Source organism: Amphibalanus amphitrite, unplaced genomic scaffold, assembly GCF_019059575.1.
Source record: "Amphibalanus amphitrite isolate SeventyFive unplaced genomic scaffold, NRLGWU_Aamphi_draft 000281F_arrow, whole genome shotgun sequence".
Lineage (NCBI taxonomy): Eukaryota > Metazoa > Arthropoda > Thecostraca > Balanomorpha > Balanidae > Amphibalanus > Amphibalanus amphitrite.
In genome coordinates this window covers 257,388-283,414 of record NW_024881776.1, presented here as the reverse complement: position 1 = coordinate 283,414, position 26,027 = coordinate 257,388, and the positions used below count along the sequence as shown (strand labels likewise).

At 49.7% G+C, this 26,027-nt stretch overlaps 1 protein-coding gene across 5 annotated transcripts in view; it reads left to right on the top strand.

The window, feature by feature from the left end:
* Positions 1–24,905, top strand: part of LOC122387310 (zwei Ig domain protein zig-8-like) — a 90,529-nt gene extending 65,624 nt beyond the window's left edge. Inside the window, exons 1-5 of one of the 5 annotated variants that reach the window (XR_006257552.1) lie at positions 16,753–17,410; positions 17,560–17,622; positions 18,815–18,942; positions 22,065–22,239; positions 23,005–24,905. Coding sequence is in view for 2 of the 5 variants with exons in the window: in XM_043377414.1 (XP_043233349.1) it covers positions 10,464–16,442 (5,979 nt within the window). In the remaining 3 variants the exon portion in view is untranslated. The other 4 variants (XR_006257550.1, XM_043377415.1, XR_006257551.1 and 1 more) reach the window with 4 other exon arrangements.
* Positions 24,906–26,027: the final 1,122 nt, after the last annotated feature.

Sequence of the window (26,027 nt, the reverse complement as noted above, 5' to 3'; positions counted from 1 at the left end):
GTCCCGTTTTGTACTGTTTCATGTTGTGTCGTACCACGTCTTTCCGCTCCGTATCATTCCGTATATACTGTCCCATTCCTTCCCTATCCTTGCCGTACTGTGATATGCCATTCCGTTCCGTGTCGCTCCGTTTTGTATCGCCCCGTTCCGTGTCGCTCCGTTCCGTGCCGCTCGCCGAGCGCGCTCGGCAGTCAGCGCTCGACCCCGTCCGGTAGCGTGCCGACGCTGTTGATCCCAATTCGCTCGGCTGTGTCTGACTGATCCAACGCCAGTTTGATCGATCGGTTCGTCACGTCACAGAAATGCGCCGTGTCGGCGGCCACTTGTCGGGACAAATTAGTCCATTAATCCGCAGTGCGGCGTCAATGCGGTCCTATAATCGCTGACCAGATCGGCCGGGCCGGACTGGCGATTTTTCACCTCATCTGCGCGAATGGAGTGGCCGACGGTCGAGCAAACGACGGGTGAAAGGGCGCCATTAATTTGTTTCATATTGGTGTCGGTGCTATTTGGTAGCGATACGAGGAAGTGCTGGAAGCGGTGCTCAGGGGCATTTGGGCTGGTGCTTTGGAGTCCTGCTGCGCAGAGATTTCTCGCGTTGGTAGGCTGGTCGGAGTGGTAGCGAGCTATCTTATACGGCCTTGGCGAGCTATAACGTTTGTCGAGTTCATTGTGGTGGCAATGTATGCGCGCTCCGTATTACGCAACATTATGCTCGCAACGTGCCGTTTGTTTAGCGCCTTATCGTAGAGTGGTAAAAGTTGCTGAATAAATCAAGCTTAATGACATATTTAGAGTGGAACTACATACAGTCTCAAGTCTTCTTTGCAGGGTTGTATACGACTCAATCAATAGCAATCAATTCAATCACGACAAATTTGGGAAACCAATCAGATCAATCAAGTCAGAGCAGTTTTCGGGAATTGATTCAATCGACTCAAACGCGACAATGAAAGGAATCAATCAACTCAATCAAACGACTCAAACCAAGATATACATTAGGTTTTTTGCCCCACCAACTTGGAAAAGTGTCCATAGCAGTCTGGTGTACCTATCTACCTACCTACCTACAGAAGAAACAAAAATATTGTCATTTAAAATTATAAATTGCCATGCCATTCAAAGTTTCTATGTAATAAGGAAGGATACCTAGTGATGGACAGGTGGATCATGATATTGAGGTTCAATGGGTAGAATTGGAGCAGAAGTTTCATTTAATGGGTGCAAAATAACCCAGTAGTTGACTTCAACAAACGCCCCTTAACCCAAATCACCACCTTTCACTTAAAAGTTGTCAATTTAATTTTGGCCATATTCCAGCTAAGTCATCAGGCCATCTACCCCATGTAAAGCCCCCGTCTGTCTCTTATGTGAGTTATGCGGAGCTCTTCTGAATTGAACCCTGAACATAATGAACCTAGCTAGGTTACATGCCACACTGACACCATATTGATATGAAAGTGTTGAAAATGTGCTATAAATTTGACAACTTCATTAGGTATGCTTTATGAAGACAGCAGGAAAGCAGGTAGGTACCTACTTACCTGCCTAGATGTGTCACTGGCTACCAACAGTACCAACGAAGGTAGATAGGTTATATGTGAAGAATTCAAAACATTTTATTGCAATACAATTTGAAACTGTTAGGACTGGGGGATAGGGATGAGCATTAAAAATATATCTAAAAGGAAATTGAAAGGACAGGGACTTTGGAACCACAGGATAAGTTAAGGACAAAGGAAGAAGAACAAGGAAAATTAAATGCCGTTGCAGTTGGTGCGACTGCGAAAAAACAAAGAAAGCGTTTTGCCAAGAAGTATGCTAAGCTTTTATAAATCCTTATTCTACGTCTTTTGATTTTTTGGTAAGATGACGTCATTGATTATCATGTAGTATGGTAGATCATCATAAAATAAATCGGTTGTACAACACCAATTTCGTTTTAATTATTATTTCATTTGAAATAAAACCACTTAATAATATTCGGTAAAATATTTTAAGGAAAATGAAATATATTAAATATGTTATGCCTAGGCTCTCAGGAGAAAAGGATCAACAAACGTTCTGCTGCAAATTAAACAATGCAGCAAATTAGCTATTAATGTAAACGTAATTAGCGAGACGAAAACGGCGCTTTTGTTTCAGTTATTTTTGTAGGGGTTTCAGATATTTATAGAGTTCAGTGGGTTGTTTCTGAGGAGATGTGGAGATGTGAATTAGTAATTAATCACACTTTATTAGTATATAGGGCCTTGCACTTTATCATCTGGATTAAAAAAAAGTTTCCTGCTGAGTGCAGAAAGGTAGGTAGGTGCATCGCCAGGTTCTATCACAGGATTGGAGCAGTTATTGCAGTTGAAAGTCAAAGTCAAGTTGGCTGTTCATGTTTAGGCCCTGTTCTTTATTTGGCCATCTACCCCATATTGCAGTTGTGATGACAAGCAGTTTTCAGTGTAGTTTTGTGATCTTTGATGTCATCAATTGGTGTCCTTATTTTTCGTCAACTAAAACTTATTTCAACTTTCCATTCAATCGACTCAATCATACGAGTCACTCTAATTTTCGGGAATCAAATCAGTCAACCAGTCGCTAAAGTCAAACGAGTCAGTCAACCAGTCATCTCAAAAAGTCAATCGACTCAATCCAATCAACTCAAAATACGCGTTGAATCAAATCAATCAATTCAATCGACTTGATTGGTATACAACCCTGCTTCTTTGAAGTTGTTTTGTGTACAGGTATGTGTATAAACGATTCCGTTTGAATGCCATGCTGCGTTTAGCTTCTTGGAACGTACCAGCCACGTGCTAGTGCCGATGGGTTTCCCCACAGCCCTCCTGATGCACGTTGTTTTAAGTCCAAATCGTGTTGGCAACTCGGTTCAAAATAGCAGGCTCGGCAATGCCATTTCCACCGGTCGAACGCAGGGCGAGCCGCCGCCACAAGAATGGTAATGCGATAATGGCTACCATTTATGCAGGCCAACGCGTTTGGCATGCTTTCTGGGGAAGGCAGCGCTCCGCAGAATGCCACCATAATCCCCGAGGTCGGTGCAGCGCGACTAGCGCGCCGCTGGTGCTCTGACTTGGTCACGAAAATAATCAGAGTTAGCGGCACTTAACGCGGCGCCGGAGCATCATGACAACTCAAGGCCAGATAGCCGTGGCTAGAAATGAGCTCCATAGATAAGCGCTGTTCAGTGCTCGCCAACTTGTACCTTATTTATTGGAGGACAGAATGTGCTTAATTAAAGCCCACGCTGGAGCTGCTGAATTTGCTGGAGACACTCTCGGGAATTTGTTGTAGAAACCTTGTGTGAGTTATCTTAACGGTCTATTTAACTAGCATTCGAACCTTAATTATCAATTTATTTGTTATGTATTTGTTTACAAGGATCGTCGACGGGATTCCCATTGAAAGGCGAAACCACTGCATGAAATCATGACCTTATTTGACCTTATTGTGTACGTTTCGGAACATCATATAATAGCGTGATGTAGGTATATCAAAAATGCGTTAGAGCAGTAGGCACCACAACACCATGCTGTCCCTTACAAATGTCCCCCGGCGTCGTCGTATTTCTACTGCTTCCTCTCCAGTGCAGCGGCACTGAGTGAGTCTCGAGCTGTCGTGAGCTCTGCACGGTTGAAGCGGTCGGCTAGCCGTCTAATTCGTCCAGGACTGAGCGGTTCCTGGTGCAGACAGCCCTGTGGGCGTCACGAGCTACTTATGGTTCACGGTGACCGGAGACGGAGGGACGCTCTGCATTAGCGGACCGCCTGCAGGGAGGTACTGCTTAGAAATACAGCTGGGAGACAGTGGCTGGCTGGGACGACGACTCACTAGACGGGAGTTGTGGCTCACTGAACAGACTGGGATACATTGGTCCACTGACAGGCTTAGTGACAAACTGAGTGGGAGATAAAGCTTCACTGGTGAACTATTTTTGAGAGGATAAGAGAAGCTGGTGACACTTTGGGGGGCGGGACAGACACGAGTGCCAAATCGTTGGCAAGGGTTAATATTGATTTAGTTGATCGCTTGAAATCATCGGGCCATAGGACGAATATCGACATGCCGAAATCATCGCATAAAATTGACCGCTGAATACTGATAGCCGATGGGGATTATCGACTGGCCAAAACGATACTCCCGAACTATTTTAGGAACCACGAACTGCTGAATCTAAATCGGATTGCACTGAATAGGCTTTGAACGGCTGCTTAAATATACAGAAATTGTTGCAGACTGGTCAAAGGCTGATGCCGATCAGTTCATAATAGAATTTTCTAAAGCTAGCCCCACTACCTAAGCACTGCAAGAGCTATTATTCACTCACATTATTGCCGTCATCGTCACTTGCATTGCCGATGTTACCGTCACCCTCACAGATTTACACCTTTGGGATAGCAATCATCTTTTCCACATGTATATGATGATGACAAGTTACATAGCAACTCCAAAATGTGAAAGTGATTATGTATTTATGAATACTGCTGAAGAGCGAGAAATGCTAAGAAGTGTTCTACTAACTGACGGAGCATTCTTCACACGTTTTTCATGACTATTCTATTTTCCCCAGAATTAGCAGAAAATTGCTTTGTCTTTCGTGCTCACTTAAGAGGACCCTGATATCTTAGTTAAGCTCTCACACGATGATCCACCAAATAGTTTCTAGTGGTTGACCTGCCGACTCTACTTTATCAACGATCCGATGAGAGAAAAACTTCCCTAACTCGGAAAGATGAATAGTTAAACATTCAACTAATGGAAAATGCAGAAGCTTTTCAATCTGCATATTGTGTCAGCTTCCCTGCTTCGATCGTACCTTATGCAAAGCAATGTACAATTTCATTGTTAATCGAGACGTACCAAAGTTGCGAAAAGTTCGGTTGGTCTGCTGCATCCAGGGGCGCGGGAACTACTTTCCGACTGGGGGGGCACGCCATGATAGAGATTAACCTAGGGTACCCCCAAATCTAGTTTTCTCACTGGTTTTAGGCCACTTATTTTTCACCCCTCGGCTTTTTCAACAAAAAAAGAAAACATTTGCAAAACAAAGTGTGGTATTCCGTCTCAAAGCTGTGGGGGCACCGCCCCCCGGCCCCAGAGTTGGGGGGGCAAGCTGCCCCCACTGCCCCCCCGGCTCCCGCGCCTATGGCTGCATCGCGAATGAAATAGCGACATTGTCAAAGGCAACGATTCTCCAGATCCTTTGATGACAAGCACCTGTATCTTTCGAGGATACATAAAAGCAATAATAATGAGGTTGGGAACTCGATTTTTTAAGAATGTATAGAAATGATCAAACTATTTTCACATAATTTATAGTGCAAACAATTTCCTCATAAAATAAATATGCTGAGAGAAATGGGGGAAGACAAATAGAAAACATGTTTTTTAAAGTTCTTGACGCTTTTGATGCTGTTACGTCACATGTCACCTTCTGCAGTTGACAATAACGGCGCATCTGGCGCACCACCGATTACATGTTATATCTATATGTTAAAGAGGTTGTTTGTTTGACTCTGCCACTCGCGCTGTTTTTAAGTTTTGATTTTGCTAAAGCATTCACGGATGAAAGGTTCAGTGTCAAAAATTGATGGGTCTGCCGTGTACTGTTCCCATTAATATTGAGCGTGTGGTAAACATTATTGTTAACTCATATGAAAAACATGATGAATCGGAAGATGCTGAAGGAAAAAAGCTCTTGCCCTTGCTGCTGAAGCTGAAGCTAAAGCCCTCGCTAGCTTTTGCTGAAGCAAAAGTTATTGTGTTATTCTGGGTAGTTCATCGCATACTTTGCTACTGTAGCGGACTGAGCCGGAGCGGGTTGGCCTGTGCGTTGCTCGACAGGTGGCGCTAGTTGTGGACACAGGGGGCGACGATGTTCGTACTGACCATTGGATGGTGGCGCCACCCTAAGCCAGTGGTGGCGCAGAGAGTCCAGTGCGCCGCCCATCGACGTGGCGTTTTTTGGCTGTGTGGCACTGCTGTCAATTTAGCAGCAGTTTGATTATCCAACTACAGTTTGATATTCAGGGTGCGCCGATTTCGCCCAAACCTACCCCAGGGACCAAGTTTGTCACGCTGAGCACGAATCTGGTGTCAGAAATCCGCTATTCTCAACCGATCACACAAATTTACCGTTTTTCAGTTCGTCCATCTACAGATTGACAAACTCCAGGGGCCCTCGATTTCGCCCAAAAATGGGTCTACGGGACCAAGTCTGACACGCTGAGCACAATTCTGGTGTCAGAAATCTGCTATTCTCAACCGATCACCCAAATTTACCGTTTTTGAGTTTGTCCATCTACAGATTGACAAACTCCAGGGGCCATCGATTTTGCCCAAAAATGGGTCTACGGGACCAAGTCTGACACGCTGAGCACGAATCTGGAGTCAGAAATCCGCTATTCTCAACCGATCACCCAAATTTACCGTTTGTGAGTTCGTCCATCTACAGATTGACAAACTCCAGGGGCCATCGATTTTGCCGAAAAATGGGTCTACGGGACCAAGCCTGACACGCTGAGCACGAATCTGGTGTCAGAAATCCGCTATTCTCAACCGACCACCCAAATTTACCGTTTTTGAGTTCGTCCATCTACAGATTGACAAACTCCAGGTGCCATCGATTTCGCCCAAAAATGGATCTAGGGGACCAAGTGTGACACGCTGAGCACGAATCTGGTGTTAGAAATCCGCCATTCTCAACCGATCACCCAAATTTACCGTTTCTGAGTTCGTCCATCTACAGATTGACAAACTCCAGGGGCCATCGATTTCGCCCAAAAATGGGTCTAGGGGACCAAGTCTGACACGCTGAGCACGAATCTGGTGTCAGAAATCCGCTATTTTCAACTGATCACCCAAATTTACCGTTTTTGAGTTCGTCCATCTACAGATTGACAAACTCCAGGGGCCATCGATTTCGCCCAAAAATGGGTCTAGGGGACCAAGTATGACACGCTGAGCACGAATCTGGTGTCAGAAATCCGCTATTCTCAACCGATCACCCAAATTTACCGTTTTTGAGTTCGTCCATCTACCTACAGATTGACAAACTACAGGGGCCATCGATTTGGCCCAAAAATGGGTCTAGGGGACCAAGTCTGACACGCTGAGCACGAATCTGGTGTCAAAAATCCGCTATTCTCAACCGATCACCCAAATTTACCGTTTTTGAGTTCGTCCATCTACAGATTGACAAACTCCAGGGGCCATCGATTTGGCCCAAAAATAGGTCTAGGGGACCAAGTCTGACACGCTGAGCACGAATCTGGTGTCAGAAATCCGCTATTTTCAACTGATCACCCAAATTTACCGTTTTTGAGTTCGTCCATCTACAGATTGACAAACTCCAGGGGCCATCGATTTCGCCCAAAAATGGGTCTAGGGGACCAAGTATGACACGCTGAGCACGAATCTGGTGTCAGAAATCCGCTATTCTCAACCGATCACCCAAATTTACCGTTTTTGAGTTCGTCCATCTACCTACAGATTGACAAACTACAGGGGCCATCGATTTGGCCCAAAAATGGGTCTAGGGGACCAAGTCTGACACGCTGAGCACGAATCTGGTGTCAAAAATCCGCTATTCTCAACCGATCACCCAAATTTACCGTTTTTGAGTTCGTCCATCTACAGATTGACAAACTCCAGGGGCCATCGATTTGGCCCAAAAATAGGTCTAGGGGACCAAGTCTGACACGCTGAGCACGAATCTGGTGTCAGAAATCCGCTATTCTCGACCGATCACCCAAATTTACCGTTTTTGAGTTCGTCCATCTACAGATTGACAAACTCCAGGGGCCATCGATTTCGCCCAAAAATGCGTGTAGGGGACCAAGTGTGACACGCTGAGCACGAATCTGGTGTCAGAAATCCGCTATTCTGAACCGATCACCCAAATTTACCGTTTTTGAGTTCGTCCATCTACAGATTGATTGAGATTGAGAATAGCGGATTTCTGACACCAGATTCGTGCTCAGTGTGTCAGACTTGGTCCCCTACTAGACCCATTTTTGGGCCAAATTGATGGCCCCTGGAGTTTGTCAATCTGTAGATGGACGAACTCAAAAACGGTAAATTTGGGTGATCGGTTGAGAAAAACGGATTTTTGACACCAGATTCGTCCTCAGCGTGTCACACTTGGTCCCCTAGACCCATTTTTGGGCGAAATCGATGGCCCCTGGAGTTTGTCAATCTGTAGATGGACGAACTCAAAAACGGTAAATTTGGGTGATCGGTTGAGAATAGCGGATTTCTGACACCAGATTCGTGCTCAGCGTGTCAGACTTGGTCCCCTAGACTCGTTTTTGGGCAAAATCGATGGCCCCTGGAGTTTGTCAATCTGTTGATGGACGAACTCAAAAACGGTAAATTTGGGTGATCGGTTGAGAATAGCGGATTTCTGACACCAGATCCGTGCTCAGCGTGTCAGACTTGGTCCCCTAGACCCATTTTTGGGCGAAATCGATGGCCCCTGGAGATTGTCAATCTGTAGATGGACGAACTCAAAAACGGTAAATTTGGGTGATCGGTTGAGAATAGCGGATTTCTGACACCAGATTCGTGCTCAGCGTGTCAGACTTGGTCCCCTAGAATCGTTTTTGGGCCAAATCGATGGCCCCTGGAGTTTGTCAATCTGTAGATGGACGAACTCAAAAACGGTAAATTTGGGTGATCGGTTGAGAATAGCGGATTTTTGACACCAGATTCGTGCTCAGCGTGTGAGATTTGATCCCCTAGACCCATTTTTGGGCCAAATCGATGGCCCCTGGAGTTTGTCAATCTGTAGATGGACGAACTCAAAAACGGTAAATTTGGGTGATCGGTTGAGAAAAACGGATTTCTGACACCAGATTCGTGCTCAGCGTGTCACACTTGGTCCCCTAGACCAATTTTTGGGCGAAATCGATGGCCCCTGGAGTTTGTCAATCTGTTGATGCACGAACTCAAAAACGGTAAATTTGGGTGATTGGTTGAGAATAGCGGATTTCTGACACCAGCTTCGTGCTCAGCGTGTCAGACTTGGTCCCCTAGACTCGTTTTTGGGCAAAATCGATGGCCCCTGGAGTTTGTCAATCTGTAGATGGACGAACTGAAAAACGGTAAATTTGGGTGATCGGTTGAGAATAGCGGATTTCTGACACCAGATTCGTGCTCAGCGTGTCAGACTTGGTCTCCCTAGCCCATTTTTGGGCCAAATGGATGGCCCCTGGAGTTTGTCAATCTGTAGATGGACGAACTCAAAAACGGTAAATTTGGGTGATCGGTTGAGAAAAGCGGATTTCTGACACCAGATTCGTGCTCAGCGTGTCACACTTGGTCCCCTAGACCCATTTTTGGGCCAAATTGATGGCCCCTGGAGTTTGTCAATCTGTAGATGGACGAACTCAAAAACGGTAAAATTGGGTGATCAGTTGAGAATAGCGGATTTCTGACACCAGATTCGTGCTCAGCGTGTCAGACTTGGTCCCCTAGACCCATTTTTGGGCCAAATCGATGGCCCCTGGAGTTTGTCAATCTGTAGATGGACGAACTCAAAAACGGTAAATTTGGGTGATCGGTTGAGAATAGCGGATTTCTGACACCAGATTCGTGCTCAGCGTGTCAGACTTGGTCCCTGGGGCAAGTTTGGGCGAAATCGACGCACCCTGAATATCAAACTGTAGTTGGATAATCAAAGTGCTGCTAAATTGACAGCAGTCTGTGTGGCGCCGGCGTGAGACGCATGGAGTTTGTGCGCCGCCGTTCGCCACAATGTGATTCGGTGGAAAAACTTTGGTATGTTCTTTCATTATTTTATATTATTTGCCGTTTCTATTGCATTGTTAATGTGATATGAGCCTGATATGATATTAGAGATATTTCGGCGATAGGTAGACCCATGTCTATCGGATAGAGAGTGAAAATGCGTTTCTGGCTGATTTCAGAAACCTACCTACATTCTACATTCTACATTCTACGTTGCTACACTGCTACTACTTCTATCTACGGTCCGCATTTCTCCGCTATGCCGCTGTCTTATTTGTCCGTTCCTACCACCAATTGTTCACCTAAACAACTTCGCCTTACCATATTGTTTTCGCCCTTGGCACGCTGCCAGATGACCCTTTTGCTATGAAAGCCTGAATATATTATTTATTTGTTTTTATTTGTAGTGTCTCAAAGCCCTAACCGTTTCCCACAACAGTTTCAAAGTTTCCACAGCCTAGTGATATGGTTGTAGGTCTATGCAAAAGTTTGTCAGAATGCCCAAGGACTTTCCGAACATGATGAACATGATGGTATGAGTGTATCTCATTTGAAGATTCTGTCTTGATCGCCCGAAGAGGCTTCTCAGGGTGTAGGTCGTGTAAATGACAGTTTCTTGTGGCGAGAAGTTTTGTACTTGCTGCTGAGAATTGCAATTGTGACTCAGTTCCTGATTGGTGTTGTGCTGTTAAATCCAGAACATGTCTGTAGCACAATTGAAACAGAAGCGAGGCAGATTGTTAGCTGCACTGACCAGGGTCAGGAGGAGGGCTTTCGTCTTGATTGATACCAGAGGTAGTCGGACTCAGCTAGCGTCAATCGTCCATGAGCTTGATCAGGCACTCGAGCAGTTGGAGGAGATGACTGATAGTTTAGTTTCTGTGCTGACATCTCAAGAGGAAGTTGATCAGGCAAGAGTGTATCAAGCAGAAGCAGACAGGCAGCATGAAGAAGCCGTGACCCGGATTGAAGTGCATTTGAAGGAGAGGAAGGATGATCCACCATCAGTTGCATCAAAGCAGGCGTCAGACTCTGCAGCATCAGACAAGACGTCAGCATCCCGGCTGGCAGAGATAGAGGCCAAGGTGAAGCAGCTAGAGCTGGAGCAGCTGCACCAAAGGCTTGAGACGGAGAAGGAAGAGCAACAGATCCAGAGGAAGATGAAGCTACAAGAAGCAAAGGATGCTCATGCAGCCGCCGAGCTGCGTGCACAGTTGGCAAGAGCAGCTGAAGATGACCTAGCGTGGGACCGGAGAAATTATTTCTGTGGTGAGACCAAGGTCTGGGAAGCCCAAGGGGCACCTAGTGAAGAAGCTGGTTCGACTCATCTCAGCCGAGCCATCCCACCAGCTGCACGAGCTGTCCAAGGGGCAGCCACTGTTGAAGTAGCCGGTCTGTCTCGTCCCAGCCACACCATCTCACCGGCCGTTGGAGCTGTCCAAGGGGTAGCCACTGTTGAAGTAGCCGGTCCGTCTCGTCCCAGCCACACCATCTCACCGGCCGTTGGAGCTGTCCAAGGGGTAGCCACTGTTGAAGTAGCCGGTCCGTCTCGTCCAAGCCACACCATCTCACCGGCCGTTGGAGCTGTCCAAGGGGTAGCCACTGTTGAAGAAGCTGGTTCGTCACGTCCCAGCCACACCATCTCACCGGCCGTTGGAGCTGCCCAAGGGGCACTCGGCGCCGACACAGCTGATTTGTTCTATTACAGTCATGTTCCCCCACCGGCTGTTGGAGCTGCCCGAGGGGCACCCACTACTGAACTAGCCGGTCAGTTTCGACCCACAGCCAGTGATGCAGTCGCCCAAGGGGCGCCTTGTGTTCCATCGCTGCTGCACAATAGTCTTCCGCGCTTGACTCTGCCGAAGTTCGGCGGCGAGTCGGCCGAGTGGCCGAAGTGGTGGGCTTCTTTTAAAGTTTTAGTACATGAACAGATCTCACTCTCCCCAACAGAAAAACTGATACACCTGCAAGCATCAGTGGTGGGTACTGCTAAGCTCACCATCAGTGGGATGATGTTTGATGGGGCCCTATATGAAGAGGCGGTGCATGCTCTGCAGGACAGGTTTGGCCGCCAGGAAGATGTTGTACACGCGTACCTGCAAGAGATCTTCTCCTGCCCTGCGCCCTCCCAACTAGATCCTGTTGGACTAGAGCGCCTGCACGCATCAGTCCACTGTGCTGTCATGATATTCAGGAGTCTCGGCTACGATGGGGATCTGAATAGTTTCGAGAACCTCAGACGAGTTGTTCAAAGGCTCCCATCTGAGATGAAACGTCTATGGGGAGAATATGTCTTGAACCTGGGAGAGAGGCCGACACTGGTGCACTTTGACGAATGGCTTCGCAGGCAGGTCAGGGTGGCCCTCAACTACGCTGCCGTGTCTCCACAGCAGAATACGGCGACTGGCAAGAAGCCGGCAGGACAGCCTCAGCGGTGGAAGGGCGACGTGAAGCTGAGGCCCGTCCAAAGAAGTGCTCTGGCCACAGAGATTGATACATCAGGGACGACTTGTGTATGCTGCAAGGACCAGCATGAGGTGACAACGTGTCCGATTTTCTTGAAGAAATCGGTTGATGAAAGAGCCCACTTCATCGCCAGTGCGAGGTGCTGTTTCTTCTGTCTGAAGGCTGGACATGGCGTTCGGCACTGTCGCTCGGCAAGGCCGTGCGGCATCGACAGCTGCAAGATGAGACATCATCAGGTGCTCCATGGCAGCAAGAGGGTCGACCTCAGGAACACTGGCCAGCGCGTGGTAGCAGCAGCATCAGTGAAGGCGGGCGCGACCACAATCCTGCTGCAGGTCGTACCAGTCACCGTCCTTGCCAGTGGTGGCAAGGAAAAGCAGGTTTGGGCTCTACTAGACCCTGGTTCTCAGACTTCACTGGTGTCCGAAGAGGTAATGACACAGCTGAATCTTCAAGGGGAGCCACAAACCCTCCGCCTGCAAAACGTGGAAGGATGCGGGCGCCTCCAGAACTCCGTGAAGATGAAACTGGAGCTCAAGGCGTCAGGTGGCGACGGATCAAGAATAGTGGTCCCTGAAGTTTTCTCCGTCAGGGACATCAACGTTACGGTTCCAGAGCTCCCTGACAAGAGGATCGAATGGAAGCACCTGCTGGACCTCGACCTTCCAGACTGCTCAGGGAAGAGGGTCGATCTTCTTCTCGGCGCCAACGTCCTTGAAGCGGTGCTTCAGCTGGAAGCGAGGACAGGGAAGGCGGGCCAACCGGTGGCCATCAGAACCGCCTTCGGGTGGACGCTGACGGGCACGGTGAAGGGATTCCTGCCAGAACGAACGCGCCAGGTGATGCTGATCAGGAAGATGGCTCCAGACGATCAACTGTCAGCAGCACTCCAGGAGTGGTGGAGCACGGAATCGTTTGGGAGCAGGTTTGAAGGCCAGGATGCCAAATCTCCCCAAGACGTCAGAGCCGTGAAGATCATGGAAGACACAACCAGGAGACTGGACAATCGCTACGAGACGGGACTCCTGTGGATGAGTGATGATGTGTGCCTACCTGATAACAAGATGATGGCGGCCAACCGGCTGTACTCCCTGGAGAAGACCCTGATGCGACAATCTGAGAAAGCGGAAGCTTATAAGAAGGTTGTCGAGGGATACGTCGAGCGCGGATTCGCTCGCAAGCTAACCCCAGAAGAAGATCAAGAAGCACACCCAAGGAAGTGGTACCTGCCACATCATGGTGTAACGAACCCCCGGAAGCCCGGGAAGCTCAGAGTAGTGTTTGATGCGGCTGCCAAGTGTGGCAACACTTCTCTGAATGATGTGCTGCTCACGGGACCTGACCTTCTTAAGAACCTGCCCGGCATCCTCCTGAGGTTCAGAGAGGAACCCGTCGCTCTGACCGCTGATATCGAGTGTATGTACCACCAGGTCCAGATAACTCCGCAAGATCAACCAGCACTGAGGTTCCTCTGGAGAGATTTGGATGCAACGAAGCAACCAGAACCATACACCATGCAGGTCGCGATCTTCGGGGCCAGAAGCAGTCCCGCATCAGCAAACTTCGTCCTGCAGCAGACCGCTAAGGACTGCAGCAGTAGCACCCCGGCAGGGAGAGCAGCTAGAGAAGCGGCACTTACAAGCTTTTATATGGATGACTTCATCCACGCTACGAGAACCGAAGAAGAGGCAGCTGAGATGCAAACCGAGGTGACAGAACTTCTCAGAAGAGGGGGGTTCAGGCTGACAAAGTGGATGAGCAGCTCGCGGAAGGTCTTGGAACGGATCGAAGCCGCAGAGCGCGTTCAAGACATCGATGTCGCGGTTCAGAGTGTGCTAGGCTGCGCCTGGAACACCATCAACGACACCTTGGGAGTCAGAGCTGTTGACTCACGTGTACCGTCAACGAAGAGAGGAGTAGTGCAAGGAGTAGCTCGACTATTCGACCCTCTGGGCCTAGTCGCTCCGTTCTCTCTCCAGGCTAAAGTTCTCATTCAACGCCTCTGGGCGGGGAACTACGACTGGGACGATGAGCTCGAGGGGACGGAGCTGCAGAGGTGGTCTCAGTGGCTCTCGGAGTTACACTATCTGGAGCGGGTAACCGTCCCGCGATGCTTCGGAGGCGGGTCGGCAAGTGACGGCTGTCGGAGAGAGCGTCACATCTTCTGTGATGCTTCTCAGGATGCCTTCGGTGCTGCCGCGTACGTCGCTACGACGATGCCTGATGGTCGCCGCGTCTGCTCCTTGGCTATGGCGAAGACCAGGGTGGCACCCCTCAAGCAGATCTCAATTGTAAGGCTGGAGTTGCAAGCAGCTGTGCTGGGCGTCAGAGTAGCAAACGTGCTACGGACGGAGCTGTCGGTCAGGGTGGATAGGGTCCTATTCTGGACCGACAGCACAGTTGTTCTGCAGTATGTGAAAAATGACAGCCGCCGCTTTCACACATTTGTCGCTAATAGGGTGGCAGAAATTCGAGAGTCTTCTTGCCCTGACCAGTGGCGACACGTGCCGTCGAGTCTGAACGCAGCTGACGTTGTTTCCAGGGGAGCTACGTTGTCTGACCTGTCATCAGATTCTCGCTGGAGTGCGGGTCCTGGGTTCCTGCTCCAGGAGGAGAACTGCTGGCCGGAACAGCCATCTCTCACGAGTACGGCTGTACTGAAAAACGACCCAGAAGTGAGGACGGAATCGGTCATGCTCACTGTGAAGCATGACTCTGATACTACGGTGCTTCCCGACGCTTCGAGATTCTCTTCGTGGACGAAGTACAGAAGAACCGTGGCATGGGTACTGAGGTTTGTGAAGAACTGTGCCCCAAAGTCCTGTCAGGAACGAGCAGACCGGAGACGCGCAGGACCTCTGTCAGCAGAGGAACTGAAGCTAGCAGAGACGAAGGTACTGAAAGACTGTCAAGCTAGATGCTTCCCTGAAGAACTGGCAGAGATCCAAGCTGGCAAAGAAGTGAAGACTGAAGGGAAACTGCGACAAGTGACACCTTTCCTGGATGGTGAGGGTGTGATGAGAGTCGGTGGGCGTATCGACAAAGCGCCCGTGGCCTATTCGACTCGCCACCCGGTGATCCTGCCATCGAGAGACGACGTTACTCGCCTGGTAGTGACGCACTGCCATGTGAAGGTTCTTCACTCAGGACAAGAAAGAACGTTGACAGAAGTCAGGAAGACATATTGGATTCTGAAGGCCCGCTCGACAGTCCGGAGGATCCTACACGAGTGTACCGTGTGCAAAAGACGAAGAGCGATTGCGCAGGTCCCAAGAATGGCAGAGCTGCCGGCCAGCCGGTATGACACGTCCAGAGCTTTCAGCACGGTAGGAGTCGACTACTTCGGGCCAATGTTCGTGAAGAAGTACAGGAGGACCGAGAAGAGATACGGCGTCTTGTTCACCTGCTTCTCGACCCGCGCAGTACACCTGGAGGTAGCAAACGCTTTAGATACGGACAGTTTCGTCATGGCACTGAGGAGATTCATGGCAAGGAGAGGGAAGCCAGACTCAATGTACTCTGACAATGGGACGAACCTCGTCGGAGGTGAACGTGAGCTCCGTGAGTCTCTACATGAACTCGACCAAACTCGCATTACTGACGAACTGAGTCAGGAAAACATTAAGTGGACTTTCATGCCTCCCAGCGCCAGCCACATGGGCGGCGTATGGGAAAGGCTGGTGGGCAGCGTAAAGCGCGCGCTCAGAGTAACTATCGGATCTCAGTGTGTGACCGATGAAGTACTCCACACTGCTCTGCTCGAGGTGGAGTCAATGATCAATGGACGGCCGCTGACACACGTCAGTCCTGACAGTACGGATATTGAGCCACTGACGCCAAATCACCTTCTGCTCGGGTGTGCCAGCGCCAACATGTCTCCTGGCATATTTCAAGACAGAGAGATCAGCAGCAAACGACGTTGGCGTCAGTCACAAGTACTGGCAGAACATTTTTGGAAGAGATGGCGAAATGAATATGTACCAACACTAGCCAGTCGGCAGAAGTGGTTGCGCGAGAGAAGAAATCTCAAAGTTGAAGACGTCGTGCTGATGATTGAGGCAGACTCGCCACGCGGGTTCTGGCCCCTGGCCCGAGTTACAAGAGTGTTCCCGGGCTCGGACGGAGTAGTTCGTACCGTGGAACTGATGGCAGCGGGGGGAGGCAAGTACCGGCGCCCGGTCAGCAAAGTGTGCCTCCTGGAGGAGGCTGAATAAGCTCAGAACTGTTCTGTGTCAGAACTGTGTTGAAGGATGGCTGTTATGTTGGTGACGACAGTGCTGTCCTATCACGTATATCCCAAGTATCCTATGTTTTCCTTTTGTTTCTTCCTAACAGATCCCTCCTGATGGCGGCTAGCTGCGGCGGAGGTGCTCGTCGGCTGAGGTGAGCTGGAGTCCTCCGAAGCTGCGTCCGGGGACGCTCATCGGCGGCGGCGAGCTGGTGCTCTCCGAGGCTGCGGCGAGCTGGTGCGCTCGTCAGCTGCGGCGAGCTGGTGCTCTCCGAGGCGGCGGTGAGCTGGTGCTCTCCGAGGCTGCGGCGAGCTGGTGCGCTCGTCGGCTGCGGCGAGCTGGTGCTCTCCAAGGCCGCGGCGAGCTGGTGTTCTCCGGAGCTGTGGCAGAGACGCTCGTCGGCTGCGGCGAGCTGGTGCTCTCCGAGGCTGCGGCGACCTGGTGGTTCTCCGGAGCTAGTACTGCGGGAGCTCGCCTGCCGCACGGAGCTGGTGGCAGTGGGCGGCGGAGATGACTGCTGCTCTCCGGAGCTGTGACTTCGGCAGCGAAGCCGATACCGTGCGAGGCGTGGTGTCTTCAGGATGAACGCTGTATATGTGTGCGCGCGGCTGTGGCTGCTGAGTGGGCAACGTACCGAAGAGGTTTTGTGTTCAGGCTTCCGTTATCCCCGCTCAACGAGGTGTCATTACGACACCGGGGGGAGGATGTAGCGGACTGAGCCGGAGCGGGTTGGCCTGTGCGTTGCTCGACAGGTGGCGCTAGTTGTGGACACAGGGGGCGACGATGTTCGTACTGACCATTGGATGGTGGCGCCACCCTAAGCCAGTGGTGGCGCAGAGAGTCCAGTGCGCCGCCCATCGACGTGGCGTTTTTTGGCTGTGTGGCGCCGGCGTGAGACGCATGGAGTTTGTGCGCCGCCGTTCGCCACAATGTGATTCGGTGGAAAAACTTTGGTATGTTCTTTCATTATTTTATATTATTTGCCGTTTCTATTGCATTGTTAATGTGATATGAGCCTGATATGATATTAGAGACATTTCGGCGATAGGTAGACCCATGTCTATCGGATAGAGAGTGAAAATGCGTTTCTGGCTGATTTCAGAAACCTACCTACATTCTACATTCTACATTCTACGTTGCTACACTGCTACTACTTCTATCTACGGTCCGCATTTCTCCGCTATGCCGCTGTCTTATTTGTCCGTTCCTACCACCAATTGTTCACCTAAACAACTTCGCCTTACCATATTGTTTTCGCCCTTGGCACGCTGCCAGATGACCCTTTTGCTATGAAAGCCTGAATATATTATTTATTTGTTTTTATTTGTAGTGTCTCAAAGCCCTAACCGTTTCCCACAACAGCTACCTTTGATCAAATCTTACATTTTTTGTTAAACATACAATAGATCAAGCGATAATATTAGGTGTGCGTTATTTTGCTACCATAAATTGAGCAAGCTAAGCTTATCTTCCCGATATCTCCATAGACATATTGTTTCCCTCCCTCCTCCCTACCCGTTTCTCTAAAGCCATCACCAAACATTCACTTATACCGTAAATCAACAAAGCATCAGAAAGCAGTCTCCTAGCCCTGCAATGGTAGCCCATGACCCCACAGTGCGCAGCCGATACCGTCGTATCCCTTCCGGCGGCCACCTAAGTTACTGCTTCCGGGCCGGACCGTAATTGGCGTAGGTTCGGCGGGCGGTCCGTAATTGAAGCATGGCCCGGCCCGTGACCTACAACGTTCGGGCGGCGCCTGGGGCGTTCGAGCGTCCATTGCGGGTGACAGGGGCGTCCGCCGCCGCCCGCCGTCGCCTCCGGTCAATGACAAGTCGCTGACACGCGCCGCGGCGGCGCCAAAGTGCTGCTCTGTGTCGCGCAGTCCGCCTCGTCTCTGTGCCCCCGGTCGACGGTGCAGCGGCCACCGCGATAGCTCCTGGTTAGAGCCCACATTAATGGGATTTCGCGAAACTATCGGCGCTGCCGGGTAAGCCCGGCCGCCGACAGTAAACTGGCGGATTTAACGGACCGCCGCCGCCAGCCGAACCAAGTTTCATTTCGGGTCGGGGCCGGATTAAATATACTTTCCTATACTGATCGGAGGATAGCTCACCAGTATAAGAGGCCTTTCTCGAAAGACGAGCCCAGCGGACGTGCCGGCATGCTAATCAGGCGACTCTTCTACCATCTGAACTCATCTGGTTAATTGATTGGCCTGGCTGCGGGAACGAACATCTTCTCACAATCCAATTCAGCAGAAGTTCAAACCAGCATATTCTATCGTTTTCTTGCGTGTGTGAACACCATCTTTCGCCCTCAGCGTGTGAATGACGAGCCGATTCGGTTTGTTCCAGTGCCCGAGACCAGGATTCTGGGGGAGACAGAGATCTACGTGGACCTCGGAAGCACTCTGAACCTGACCTGCACTGTCTCATCGAGTCCCGTGCCGACTGAGTTCATCTTCTGGTATCGCAACGAAACGGTCAGTGTATGAATGAGGAGAGGGAGGAGAGGGAGGAGAGGGAGGAGAGGGAGGAGAGGGAGGAGAGGGAGGAGAGGGAAGGGAAGGGAAGGGAGAGCAAGGAAAAGGGAGAGTGGGAGGGAAAGGAAAAGGAGAGTAAGATGGATGGAGAGGGAGAGGATAAGAGAGAGAAAGAGAGAGAGAGAGAGAGAGAGAGAGAGAGAGAGAGAGAGAGAGAGAGAGAGAGAGAAAGAGAGAGAGAGAGAGAGAGAGAGAGAGAGAGAGAGAGAGAGAGAGAGAGAGTGTGGGACCGATTCCCTTCTTCCATATCGTGATAAAGAGAGTACACGTTCAAGCTTTGTTACATAGAAATAGCCGTCACTTTCCCCACGTGTCGGCACCGTCCACCGACCCGGCGGGTCGGCGGACCGGTCCTTCATTGTGCAACCACCATGCATATAACGCACAGGCACTGGCGAATCAGAATCAGAACCACAGTTGGAATACAAGTCTCGGCCCGCTCAGTCTCTCTCTACTTCCGCGCCTCCGCGACAATGGTGGCAGCGGCGGTCGAGGGGACTTGTGCCCCTCACAACGGACTCCAGCCTCTACATCTGCACTGACATCGCAGACTGGTTAGTCCGTGCTCCGTGACAGTGTATCGCCCCTACGTCACGTCATCGACTAGGGAGCTGACCATCCTGGACTCGTCATCGTCCAGCAGCACCGTCTCCAGTGAGTAGCTCTGCCCAGCAAGACTATCTGCCCTGCGGCAAGGTCATCAGCTACCCTGGACTACTACGGAGCCCGCCGACAGCGCACGGCTCATCAGTCCGCGCCGTCCTCCTCACCGTCATCGAGTGATGGACACCACCTCGCTGAAGGACTCAAGCTCGAAGGAGAGAAGATAAAACAAAAACTTCAACGCTAAATTCAAGACAAATTGGCACCGAAATCAAGAAAATTCACCCATCATGAACTTTTGCTGTATTTTCGTCAAAAAGTGACAGTGAAATTGTGCTGTGAAATTTGTTTTAACTTCATTGTGTTTCAAAACCATACTGTTTCATTATCCGTTTTCGTCAGTGTTTTGTCGTTTGTTGCGCTTCATTGTGGTTGCTCACCCCAAAATTTACGGAGAAATTGCAAGTGCATTTAAATTTTGCCTGCACTTTGCCGTGTCATTTTGACACTAGTAAACGTAGAAAGAGCATACTCTGAACGGTATGAACATTCAAATACGTTAATCGTTGTCAATTCACTGAAATTATATTGTATTGATATTCGGCCAGAGATGCCGAGGGCCATGGAGATGCCCAGGGACGGTCCCCGCCAAGAGTGCGGAGGGATCGCCCGGTAGTAGGTGTAATTGTCACGAAACTTACTTATCTGTTCATACCATTTTGTGATACGCTCATATGGAAATTTCTTTCTCCGTCAGCTAAACGTTTCCTCTCTTTGTTATGATCGCTTCGGTTCCCTACGCTTCCCTGGGGGAGGGAAGATAATGTGGGACCGATTCCCTTCTTCCATATCGTGATAAAGAGAGTACACGTTCAAGCTTTGTTACATAGAAATAGCCGTCACTTTCCCCACGTGTCGGCACCGTCCACCGACCCGGCGGGTCGGCGGACCGGTCCTTCATTGTGCAACCACCATGCATATAACGCACAGGCACTGGCGAATCAGAATCAGAACCACAGTTGGAATACAAGTCTCGGCCCGCTCAGTCTCTCTCTACTTCCGCGCCTCCGCGACAAGAGAGAGAGAGAGAGAGAGAGAGAGAGAGAGAGAGAGAGAGAGAGAGAGAGAGAGAGAGAGAGAGAGAGAGAGAGAGAGAGAGAGAGAGAGAGAGAGAGAGAGAGAGAGGAGAGAGTTTGGTGTTAAGCTTTTGATATTCATCCTGACGTTTGCAGGGCTGCAGATGGACCCACTGGCCCATTCAGTGGGCAGTGATATCGATGCGCCCCGTTCCCGTTGGCCCCAAACCGTCGGTCGTCCATATGTGCTGCCTTGTGTCCGTCAGTGGCAGCGCGCGGCCGTTTTGGCTATCATTATGCACCGCCATCCGCGGCAGCCGAGCCCCCGCAGAGATTGAATCTGCCGCGCCACTCTCGTTCCAAGCGAGCTGCATTTCAATGTGGCCCAGCCGCTGATTTTATATGATATGACTGAGGTGTTTTTGCGGTAAAACCGCTTATTAAACGCGCGTTTGGCACCCCGCCCAAGTGTTATCTGTGGTTCTTAAATGTGTGCTTTGGTCTCATTTCTGGAACGAAAAAAATAGAGGAGTGATAAAAATGGTGTTTGATAGGCAGTAAAATGGGAAAACATGGATGTTACTGAAAATTCGGAAGTGATATTTTAGAGGCCTATCGCTTTCATGATGAGTAATGACCGTATTTTGTAACGATAATTAAATTACTAATGTGAATGAAGGTTTCCGTCTTCTTGAAAAAATCTAACGTGTTATTTTTGTTTCTATGTGCAGAACAAATTTAGATTTATTTGGGACCAGCTTGCAAAGACGTCTGCTACAACTCTAGCTAATAGCTCCTTTGAAAACGTCTTATACTCTATTGAAAAATCTGAATTCGTGTTCTAACGACTAAATTTTGTCATAAAAAGATTGACAACGTTCTAGATGCTCATTCTATTGCAATGTTTTCATACGTGCAGTGCTGCTTCCCATTGCCATTGCGCATGCCAGAAATTGCTCTTATACATTATCCTATGACCGTGTAAATCAGTAGTAATAAACACTCAACTGGGTGGGTTAAATTCCAGATATTCAGACACCTCATAAGTCTAGTAGAACCAGAAACAATTTTACAGTCAAATGGAGCCAAAAAGCATAGCCTCCACTTTCACTGCCGCGGCCGTCGCGTTGGATGCCCCGGCGCAGCGTCACTGGCCTGGTAGGCTGCACCGCACGACACCGGTGTCCAGCGGCACAGTCTACCAGTACAGTGGTTCCGCCGGCCGGAGCAGCCTGCTGCCTTCTGCGGCCCACAGTCGCACAAACCCAAACCAAACGCAACTCACTCTAATTCATTCTCACTATCTAAATTATAAATTATATAAAGTATAATTCATACTGTTTCCTACGCCTTCTGATTTTTTTCTCTCCGTATTCGCTGCAGGTTGTCAACTACAGCGCGCCACCAGGCCGGGTTACCGTCATCACTGAGGACTCTGCCGCCGCGACCACCAACTCGTACCTCATGATACGGAACGCACGTGTCGAGGACTCGGGCATCTACACGTGCACCCCCTCCAACGCCAACGTGGCCAAGGTCAAGGTCCACGTGCTGAAAGGTGGGTTGGGTTTCTCGTGACGCGTATGGAGCTCTGTAGGCCGGTGATCGGATGATCATCATAGCCAAGTTAATTGAATGTCACCAATTTACGCCTACGCTTGTGGTGGAAATTGCTGTGACTTGGGACGGGCTGGTGATGGACGTAACTGTGTGTTGGACGTAGTCGTGTGGTTGATGACACGATACATTGGACGTGGTGGTTGGTTGGAAGTGGATGTGTCGGAGGCGACATTTTGTTGAACGTGACCCTGTGCTAGACATGCCGATGTGTTAGACAAAGCTGTGTGCTGGACGAAGCCATGTGTCGGACGTGAGGGTGGACAAGACGTGATGGTGGGCTGGACGTCTGGACGTTGAGGATAGATGTGCTCAGCAAAGGTGGAGCTAAATTAGGGCCACCACCTGGGGGCTCCCACGCCTCCGAACACTGCAAATGTCAAAACAGCTACAGCCGGCTGCTGTCTCGAATGCCGGTCTGTGTGAACTACTGTTCTTGTCAAACGTATTTCTTCAACATATTTCCTCTCGGCTTTCTGGTACTGTATTATTTGTGTTGACAAGGTTAGCGTCAGTCTTGTTTCTGTTTTTCTATCGGCTGTTGGTCGCTAAGTGGCGGCTGCGTTTTTTATTGAGATCTCGGGTCTCCCCTGCAGTCTCTAATTCGACGTGAGATTCTCCGGGAGACCACCACGCCCCTGATAAACACCACCGCGTCTACACATGCTGTGTATCCGCTGACGCTGAAGCTGCCCCGTTTTCCCAGGGGAGAAGCCTGCCGCGATGCAGACCAACGGAGTCGCGACGATATCGGCCGCCCTGTCACTGGTCGTCATGGCAACCGCTCGGTGGCTGATCTAGGGCTCCAGATACCGCGCGGCCCACTGGTGACGTCACACCTCCTGACGCGATGACGTCACTAGTGGTGACGCGTTTGGGTCGGGCTTTACCTGTCCAACCGGCGGGGGCAGGTCGTGGCTTGGAAAATAAAGCCAATGAAGCGGTGCTAAGGCTCAGACCTGTGCTGATGGAAGCTGCTGCTAGGCTGGCGACGGGTGACGATTCGCAGCCGAGGTATGCTGAAACGTAACCCCGAACTGCGCTGTGACCTGTGACGTCAGAGGTCACTGACCGAGTGTTCTCCGTCAGCTGTCAGCCGCTAGCGGACAGATCAGGCAGTGAATCACATGGTGGCTACAAATTAGGTGGACCACTGACAACAGGAAGCCGTGATGACGTCATCAGAAGAGACGTTCCCGACTGGTGCGTAAAACAAAGGCCGGGTCGAGAGTGCTCAGCTGAGGGCCGTGGTTACAGTCTACAGATGTGGTGAAATCAGAGGGGTTCTATCGAATAGGCTGGGACAGAGCCGGGCCTGGGTCTACGGTAAGAGAGACAGGACGAATGCTATCGTCTAATTTATGTAGCGTCGAGGTTCGTAATGTTGACTGTACCTTTTGTTTTCAAATGACGCAAAGATGGCTCCGAAGGCTACTAAGATATGAATTACTGAATATCGATGACAAATGTTAGGCTTTTTTTTAATCTGTAGGGTTCATTGCGTTGTATTTTTTTCCGGAATGGTTGAGACGAGGTGTTAGTATAAGAGAAGCTGGGTGTTAAGCTCTCGTTCCCGTCTTGAATTAGTTGTTATCTTCACTGCTGTTCACTGCTGTGAACTGCTGTGCTGGTTTTGTTCGGTTGAGGAAATCGTATATTGTGAGCAAATGTGAAAGAGTGTGTTCGTGGATTCTATACGTACGAAGCTCGTTGTGTCACGCGGCATTGTGAGTGTTCTTTGTGACTGCCTGTTCCCCAAGAGCTTCTTTGTTAACAAAATGTGAGCTGTTTTGTCTCTCAGTGATGTACAACGGTCATTTACTTTCCGACATTTATTATTCCGCGCGGAGTCCACCGTAGACTCTAGTGGGGGTCAGCGGGCGTGCTTCGAATGTTCTCCGACCTTAATTTCCACCACCCATTTGAATCTGACCTCAGAGGGATTTATCATTGCCCCCATCGCAGCTAGTTTTTCTACCTGACTGATTCGTCGATATATTGCGACTGCGTTTATCGGAGCAGTGAAGTGACCATCCTGGACAGACCCATTGCCCGTCCCAGACACTCGCATTATGGGGTCGGTCGGGCTCTCAGATACCGCCTGCGGCTAGCAGACGGACTCTACTCTGATTGGCCGGGTTCAGCACCGCCCGCCGGCGTTCGACTGGGCCGGCCGCCGAGCGAATTCGAATGTGGCAGAGGAGAGCTCATGGCATCTCTGCCGGGATCTCATCCGATTTATCGGCGCCAGATATTGAAGTTTCCCAGTAGATTTATGGGGCCGCTGCGTAGTGAGCCGTCGCGAAAAACGTGAGCATGATGTCGTCAGTAAATCGTCGGCATCCGCTGTTGACGCGAGCGCGGCGGCCCGGTCCGGAAGGGGTCCATTACTGCGGGCGCGACCGGGGAACGGTGTACAGTTTGTTTGGAGATGTCGTCATGACCGAGAAATGCGAGAGCCGCGGCCAGCCTGTCGCCTGGCATTGCTTGGAAGGACGATTTGTCTTTCGGATACTGCGAATGTCAGTGATGTTGTTGCGGGTGAATGTTGACACGGCCATTCGAGCTGAAATAAAGTCCCGTTGTGTTCGTGTATTTACAAAACAAGGCGTTTGTTTGTCTCGGCAGAACAGAAACGGCGAGCTACTACCATTTCATTGAAATATGTACTTTCCGTCAATCAATTATGTCAATGTCATGTCAATTATGTTATGTCAATTATGTCAAATATGTCAATTTCCGTCAATGTATACAGAGGTCTATGCGTCAATCTAATTTAAATATATTTTGTATAGTGTAGGGGAAAGTGGGGTAAGACGGGCACCTTAACTTTGGAGCCATTTTTCGGCCGGTTAGAAACATCATAGGAACGGGAAACTGAGTGAAAACCTTTTTTAGACATTTTACATCCATTTGCCAGAAGATGAGACTTAGATCTGATTCAACAAACTACATACAGCTATTTTTGCAAAACATTGCAAAAACCCGTCTTACCCCACCCCATGGGGTAAGACGGCCACATGGGTAGGGCAAGACGGCCAGCTTCTTTCACCGACCAGCACAGCTCGCAACAAATGCCCGAGATTACCCGCATTGATACAGTCGCTCGTTGGTCTCAACTCTCAAGTGCTTCGGAAATGGCAGTATACGAGATTCGTGCAGAAGGCGTATGCTCGTATATAGGCCCTATGTTCAGAAGCCATGTAGAACCGTGTTTCACATTCATTATTCGAAAATAAACTGTGCCGAAGTAATATTGCTAGCATGTCTTTGAGTATCGGAATCGAACATATTCTTATTAGAAATGCTTCTTTTTTCCTACAGCAACAAAAATATTTTCACCATTACAGACCCATTGGATTCATAGTTGCCCGTCTTACCCCAAACTCAATGTCAGAAGTTCAGCACGATTTTTCTCTGTGGACAATTTGATGCAGACAAAGCAAATCCGCGGTAAATGATGGCTAGTGGCATATGAGTGTACCACATAGTGGTTGCGAGTTTTTAACTCTATAATGCTGCACACAAAAGCTTGCACAATACATTATGGATGTTTTCAATGAAATGAGTGTTCTGAAGAAATCAAAATAAAAGATTATCGACTGGACACAAATTCACCAGACTTCTATGGTGGTGTGTAGTGGGAAAGGCAATTCTGGTCCTAATTTTTCTCGCTCGTAGCCCTATTGGTTTGGTCTGCAGAGGAGGTGCCCGTCTTACCTACCCTGA